Source organism: Lethenteron reissneri, chromosome 7, assembly GCF_015708825.2.
Source record: "Lethenteron reissneri isolate LAM-NWPU_2019-01 chromosome 7, ASM1570882v1, whole genome shotgun sequence".
NCBI lineage: Eukaryota > Metazoa > Chordata > Hyperoartia > Petromyzontiformes > Petromyzontidae > Lethenteron > Lethenteron reissneri.
The window spans coordinates 5,249,979-5,257,647 of record NC_083785.1 but is presented as its reverse complement, the minus strand read 5'-3'; the positions used below and the strand labels follow the sequence as shown (position 1 = coordinate 5,257,647).

The 7,669-nt window shown below is 60.6% G+C and overlaps 1 protein-coding gene across 6 annotated transcripts; it reads left to right on the top strand.

Moving 5' to 3' along the window:
• The first annotated feature begins 14 nt into the window (after nucleotides 1-14).
• FTCDNL1 (formiminotransferase cyclodeaminase N-terminal like) lies at nucleotides 15-7,669 on the top strand. Of its 6 annotated transcripts, none has more exons than XM_061573935.1 (8): nucleotides 15-137; nucleotides 1,893-2,004; nucleotides 2,384-2,479; nucleotides 2,795-2,950; nucleotides 3,255-3,455; nucleotides 3,809-3,989; nucleotides 4,790-4,863; nucleotides 5,922-7,669. In XM_061573935.1, exons 2-8 carry the CDS (start codon nucleotides 1,899-1,901, stop codon nucleotides 6,428-6,430), a joined length of 1,323 nt encoding a protein of 440 aa, XP_061429919.1. In that variant the 5' UTR covers nucleotides 15-137; nucleotides 1,893-1,898; the 3' UTR covers nucleotides 6,431-7,669. The 6 variants fall into 6 exon arrangements, with proteins under 6 accessions (XP_061429919.1, XP_061429933.1, XP_061429902.1 ...); XM_061573918.1 differs by lacking the exon at nucleotides 15-137 and adding an exon at nucleotides 138-825; XM_061573926.1 differs by lacking the exon at nucleotides 15-137 and adding an exon at nucleotides 867-1,295.

Below are 7,669 nucleotides of genomic sequence, written 5' to 3'. Positions count from 1 at the left end.
TAAGCCCGTCAGGCGTCAAGCAACTGCCTTCGGGGCGTATTGCGAATGCACCACTTCTAGACCCCGGAGTGCGCTAACGGAAACAGCCCCGCCCCTCCCCCACAAGCCCCGCCCCCACGGCAGAGGCACGTGACCAGGTGAGCCCCTTTAACCTCGCCCTGACCGCGTGCGCAAGAGCTCACCCACCACTCACCCAGCACTCACTACTCACTCACTACTCACCATTCACCCACCCACTACTCACTACTCACTCACCCAGCACTCACTACTCACTCACCCACCACTCACTACTCACCACTCACCCACCCACTACTCACTCACCCACCACTCACTCATCCACTACTCACTCACTCACCCACCACTCACTACTCACTCACCCAGCACTCACTACTCACCACTCACCCACCCACTACTCACTAACCCACCACTCACCCACTACTCACTCACCCACCACTCACTCATCCACTACTCACTCACTCACTACTCACTCACCCACCACTCACCCACTACTCACTCACCCACCACTCACCCACTACTCACCCACTCACTCACCCACTCACTACCCATCACTCACACTCACTACCCACTCACTGCTCACTCGCCCTGCTCTCTGCCCACCCGCCAACGAGCTCGCCGACTTGTGAACTCGCTCATCAACTCGCTCACCAAGTCGCCCATCAACTCGCTCACCAAGTCGCCCACCAAGTGGCACACTGCGTGACGACGGCGGCAGCAGCTGCTGCTCTGCCGTGAGGAGGCAGGAGGTCTTGGGGCCAAGTCGAGAGGTTCGCCGCCGCCGCTGCTGCTGCTGCTGCCACGACGAGCGTGAGTGAGTGAGAGGGTTCATACTCTCAGTTTTTTCTGTAAGTCACGTAGGCAAAAAAATTAAATTAAAATTAATTAAAAATAATAATATTAATTTCATTTTTTTACCTACGTGACTTTACCGAAAAAACTAAGAGTATGAATCCTTGCAGTCACGAAAGCTTCAAATCTCGAGTGAGAGGGCTTCAGCAGACAGAGTTCCTCCTGCACGTTCGGTATTCCTCCTCCGTTGACGTAGCGCCGAGCACCACGTGGCTCGCGGCGTGGCCACGGCGTGGGCTGCGTGGGCACGCTCCACGCACTCCTGTGCCCCTTTCTAAATGTCCACGAATGACTGAGACGTGGCGTGTCGGCCTGGTGGTGTTCTCGTGCGGTCCATGGCTCCACAGCGGTGGCTTCGATGAGGAGGAGGAATGCCACTGAAGTCCGTCTGTCAGTCCACTGCTGGATGAAGACCTCCCACGCCGGTGGTATTCTGTTAGAGGGTCATATAGGCCCTGACCATACTTCACCACACTCCTCACCACTATCTCTCACCCCACTCCTCACCCCTATCGCTCACCCCCAATCCTCACCCTATCTCTCACCCCCACTCCTCACCCCCAATACTCACCCTATCACCTCACCCCAACTCTCACCCCCACTCCTCACCACTATCTCTCACCCCCACTCCTCACCACTATCTCTCACCCCCACTCCTCACCCTATCTCTCACCCCTATCTCTCCCCAACTCTCACCCCCACTCCTCACCACTATCTCTCACCCGCACTCCGACCAGGTGGTTGACCTAGCCCATCAGCCCTCCCTCCGGGGTCTTTAAAATGAGTACCACTTTGTGTGGAAGTCGAACCGTGTTTGTCCTGTGGAGATAAGTCCCCGCCACAGGAATGTGGAGCGTCCGACGATGGCCCAGGAGATGAGCAGCACCATTGTGGCAATGCCCACGTGAGGAGGGGGCCGTCTCGCCTTGAGCGGGTTTCAGCTGCAGTCTCCTCCCCTCGCCCCCCGTGCCCCCCTCCCGTGCCCCCCCCCCGTGCCCCCCCCCCCGTGCCCCCCACCCCCCCAGGCCGTCATGCCCCGTCCCCTGCGTCTCGCCGCTTCTCTGCTGAACGTGTCGGGGGCGCGGGACCCCAAAGTCGTGGAGGCCGTGGCCTGGGCCGCTCTGCGGACTCCTCACGGTAGGGGCGCGGGGTGGGGTTGGTGGGTCGTACCGGGATGGGAACGGTCTATATACCCTCAACAATTTAAGAGGACACCTTGTTTTGGCTTTGTCAAGTACACGTTACTTTAGACGTACAACGATGCAAATCGCATTGCAATCAAAACATTCTGTTTAACTGGCTTAGGCACACTTGAAAGATGCACACCAGGCCTGCTGAGACCTTGGGTTCAAGGTGTTGGGTGGCAGTCTTGCTTGCTTCTGATGCCCCGTGTTGGGCCATCGAGTCAGCAGCTCCCAGATCCTGGGGGGCAAAGATTCTTGAATCTGTGGCCCACGCCGCGCGTCTCCTGTGGCCCACCCGGCGCGTCTCCTGTGGCCCACCCCGCGTGTGTCAGGACGCCTCTTCCCCAATGCCACCGTGCTGAACGTGTTCGCTGACCTGGAGTACAACCGTTCCGTCATCACGATCGTAGCTCCGGTGGAGACGCTGGGTATGTTGGTATTATTATTTTCATTCTGCTTGTTTACCCAGGAAATCCTCACCGAGTCTCATGGATAACGCGATCTCTCTATCGTCCACTGTGAAGTAGACGGCGTGTATTTTCACGTGGTGTTGATGTGCAGTGTGGTGGAGTGGGGCACGTCGCATAGACGCGTGGTGGTGGTGGTAAAATTAATGAATGAGCAAGTTAAGTGAATGCAGATCACAAGCGTCAACTGTGCTTGTTCCAGGGAGGGCCATATAACGGCAAGAATAGAGGAACCCCCTGCCCCCTCACTCCCCACCTCTCTCCGCCCCCCCACAGGTGAATCCCTGGTGAGTGCGTGCGTGCGCGCGTGCGCCCTCATCGACGTGTCGGCGCACAGCGGCGGGCACCCGTGCCTCGGCTCTGTGGACCTGGTCCCCGTGCACCCGCTCAGCGACTCCGTCGGGCTGCGCGAGTGCGGACGTGTCGCCCAGGGTACGCGGGGTCACGGGGAGGGCACAGGGCGGTCACGGGGAGGTTATGAGAAGTTAATTTGTTTGGCCATCTGTCTCCGTCTGCCCAGGGGTTCGTGTCTCACTGAAAGTCTCCGGGTCACTCGTAGACTGGCGTCGGTGGCAGGTGGCTTGTCGCCACAGCCGTAGCACACAGACTTGAAGTGATGCGGTGCTGGGCACGGAAATCGAGCCGTGTGACCCGGTGTGACCCTCCTGAGATGAGGCCCTGCATCCGTCCGTCTCTCCACGTGTTCCCCCATCCTCCTGCCCGGCCGCGCGCGTAGCCGTGGCGCGGGAGTTGACGCTGCAGGTGCCGGGCGCGTCCGCGTTCCTCTTCGGCTGGGCCGACGAGCCCGGCCGCCGGAGTCTGGTGTCGCGCCGGCGCGAGTGGGCCTGGTACGGGGGCCCCGGCCAAACCGCCGGCGAGGTCACCCCGCCCATCCCGGACGTGGGGCCCATGCCGGGCCCTCGCTACGGCATCGCCGGTGAGTTCCTCCCCCGTGCTTCAGGCGCATTGGGAATTACCGCGTTCCCACCCGCGGGTACGGTCGGTTGCAGCCGGTGGCATCACGTGGTAGGCACGGCACCCGTTGCAAGGCACGAATTGGGCCACCTCCACCACTCTCTAATTTTCCTTCTCCGGTTCATGGGCACCAGTGCGGTCACGGTGCCTGCTCGCAGAACCTGCTCGTGGCTGCTAGGCTGGATGCTCGGCGTAAGTGTTCGTGGCCATTTTACTTGGGGTAGGGCTAAAATAGCAGCTCTGCCAAACTATCCCCGCTGCCTCGTCGGCGCCTTGCCAGTATGTGCGTCTGCCGTCCACGTGTGACGCTCGCAGGTGTGGGCGCGACGCCGTACGTGATGAACTGCAACGTGACAATCGACTCGACCGACCTGAGGCTGGGCCGCCGCATCGCACACGTCCTGCGGGCCTCCAGCCCGGCGTGGAAGCCATGGCCTTCCCTCACGAGGGCCGCGTCGAGGTGGCCTGCAACGTGCGCCGCTTCGACCCGCTCCAGGTGTGACCCAGCAGGAGCCGTGCGGCGGGGCACGCGCTCGGGGGCCGCTGGGGTGCGCCCCGCACCACCAACCGTCCCTTTGGCCCAGTCAGGTTCACCGTCCTTGGCGGCGAGTGTCACCGTTACGGTGGCACTCGACACCGGGGCCCCACTGCTGCCTTCCCGGATCCGAGAGGAGCTGAAGCCGGGCCCGAGTTCTTGCCCAGCGTCGGGGTGGCACAAGGACGGCCGCGATTTGGCGATGCTACGATTTGTTGACCAGTGCAGGGTACCACGATAATCGTATCTCACGGGGCTCCTGCAGCACAGAAGCCGGGTCCGCTCAGCACCGAGTCCCATCACCGTCGCCGCTCTCGTTCGCATCTCCTCCCCGTGGCCGCATGCCGACGTCCTCCGGCCACGGGGCCCCCCGGTGCCTTTGCAGCGCCTGCACAGTGATCGCTGCGCCGCTGCACACGTGATCGCTGCGCCGCTGCACACGTGATCGCTGCGCCGCTGCACACGTGATCCCTGCGCCGCTGCACGTCAGTGAGCATTCACTGATGTCGGTCACTGGGATTCCAGTAAGAAGTAGGAGAACTCGATCGGCTTGAGTTCTTGTACAGGTGCAGCCCTTTTACCGATCCACTACTGGATGAGGGCCTCCTCGTGACGTGCGGGCCACGCGAGGTTTTGTGCCCGCTTCGTCACGCTGGTCAGTGCGGGATGGCGAAGTGGAGACTCGGCACAGGTTCGGGTTATCGTTCGCCGCTGACCATTAAACTATCGACGTCGATGTAAACGCGTGCCGTGTGCATTAGGAGGAAGAGGACGACGCACGTGGAGCCACGGGCGGCGCCGACGGCGGCGCCAGCGATCACGTGCCGGCCTCGCGGTACGAGGGGCACCACAGATCCAATACCGGAGAGAGACACGTGGTTTTGTTGCCACCAAATTCGCCACCAAATTCACCACCTTGAGCCGATTGTCGAGGCTCTCAAGGACGCGTTGCCTGCAGCTTCACTGAGAGAGCGTTGGCGTCATGAGAGGTCACTCCACTGGGGGGCAGCACGAGCCTCGCACAGATTCCAGAGCCCCCATTCACAGCAGCAGCCGGAGCGTCTGGCAGCAGTGGTGAACCCAAGGGGTGGGGGGGTCAAGGGCGATCCCACCCACCCTGCTCCCCTGAGATCCCATATTGTATTTATATTTACCGGAGAATTAACGTTTAATCTTGCTTCCATTCATGTAGGGGCGAGTCTTTAAAAGCGTTACATTCGGGGCGGCTCTTCCCCTCTGGGGAAGTTTCTAGATCCGGCTGGGACTGACGTGACACCAAGAGGGGCTCGAAGTCGTCATTGGCAGGGGTCAGCACTGCCGTGGGCCGCCCTCAGAACCATTCCTGTATAGACCCCCGCACTCCGACATTTCACGATGTAGCTACAACGATTTCGTGTTTTGTACTACTTGTGTAAATTTTCCTAAATTTTATTGCAATTCAAATCCAACACGTTCTGTGCATGGTGTGGACTGGAAACAGACCGAGCAGCGCCCAGGCGCGGCTTTCCATTTACTGGTGTCGTGGCATGACACGAAGGATCCATTTGGATCTCAAGCGACCTCTGGTCTGCGCAGCAGGAGGGCAGCATTCTCCCACCGACCCTGCTCCAGAGTAATGCTCGTCGCGTCACGCTCAAACCAATATTGATACATTGAGTTCTGGAATTTAGCCCGATAGTTGTTTTGTGCAGCCATTGGTGACTGGGCTATGACCATCACGTCGCTACGACTGAGAACCCGGTTCAATCAAGAGTGGGCGGCTGAAATCGGGATTTGAGCCCAGGATCTGAGCTGCGCCAGTTGAGTGCCCCGAGCTCCGAGCCACCCCGGCCGCCTCCACGATTTTGCAGAATCTGATCACCGCCGCTCCTCCCTGCACCGCTGTCACCGCAGCTTCGAGTACACGGAGCCGGCGCGGGTGGAGGCACGCGTGCGGGAGCTGGCGGCGGGCGCCGGCGTGGGGCTGGTGGGCACGGCACTCGTGGGCTTCATGCCGGGCCGCTGCCTCCGCCTGGCCGAGGAGGCCATCGCCGCTGGCGTGCCCGACTTCTGGCGGCGGCGCGAGGGGCGCCGCATGTGAAGCCGCCGCGGCGCCGCCGCTCGCGAGGAAAGGCCGGCCAGCGTGTTTACCAGCGGCACCCAAGGTGTACTCGGACTGCCGTGGTCGGAGGACACTTTTACAATCCGCAACGGTGCTGAAGGCGCAGCCCCGCAATTGCTCGCTCAAGCGCCGGCGGAAGGGCCTTCACGAGGGGGATCTCTTGAGTGTATTTGGCCTACTCTTCCACGCTGGAGGAAGTGGGTCAACTCGGTCACCACGCGTGACCTGCCGATCAACTGTCTACAAGCTGTACCCAGAAACTAAATCCACGTGCACATTAACACAGCGCACATTAACATAGTGCACCCAGAAACAATGGCATGGACCCTGGTGCAAGGCTCCCAGTCCAATTCCCTTTCTCCTTGTTCCAGTGCATTTGGACCAACTTGGCCGCATTCCCTCCTTGGGCCGCCACGCCATTGTTGGTCTCGGCCACCGTCCACTTCACGTTCTAAACAGTCCATACGTCGCCTCTGAACTTGTGTGTCATCCCGAACTCACTGTGTGTTCCTCTTCTGGTCTCTCCGTGTAATTCCAACCTTGCCACCTCTCAATGAACTCGACCACATTTTCAGGCGGCTCAAACGAGACACGTGGTGACCTCTCACGAGTCCGGCACGACGCCGAAGTACTTTAAGGCGGAGACGAAATCTTCAATTCACACAAATGATTCGTTGGGGACTTGAGACAGACTTTCTGAAACCACTGGGACCCCCTTTGGATCTGTACCGGCCACGCGGGGGGCGGCAGCAGCAGTTTGTGGTGGCTGCAGTCGCCGCGCTTGGCCCCGCACGGTTCACACGGAGGAGCAGCTCCCTGGCACGGTGGCGAGCGCCATGGTGATCGGCAATAAATAAATAACTACCAGCCACGGCTCGCTCGCTTGAGCGGCCGTATTCATATTCAGCGCAGCTGCTGAAATATTTAAGAAACCGGCTGGGTACGACGAGGCGGGGGGGGGGGGGCGCCGTGGGGGGCGCGCGATCAATAATTTAGACGGCGCTCACGTGACGAGGGCACGGCCACGACTCGTCGTGAGCCACGCGGCGCGTCACTCACGCCGCCTCTCATCCCTCCCCCCGCCTCTTCGCCGCACCGATCTCAATCCCCCCCCCCCCCCCCCACCATGCCCGGTGATTTCGCACCGTGGGGGGTCTCGTCCTGGCCTGTGGGGGGCGGGGGGGCCCCTGAGATGAGAGTTCTACCTCGTGCTCCGAGCGGGGCCCCCACCACCGGATGGAGAGATTTCTTGCGGTGCTCGTCTGGTCGGAGGTTGTGAGCGGGTTGTGGAAATTCCACGTTCCCATGGTGGGAATCCAGAAGTGTCGATGATGAATATCGTCGGCGACGCTGTTGGCGGAGGGCGGGGAATGAATGGGCTTCGGCTCCCTCTGCACACCGTGCTGTTTATCGACCGCCGCCCGTGTCGAGGATGCGCTGTTGCCAGCAGCTTGTTTCAGAGATTCTGGCCCAGGCCGTGTGTCCTCGGCTGCCCGACGCGACTTCCACCTCCGTTGATCAAATAAATAAATGAATCATT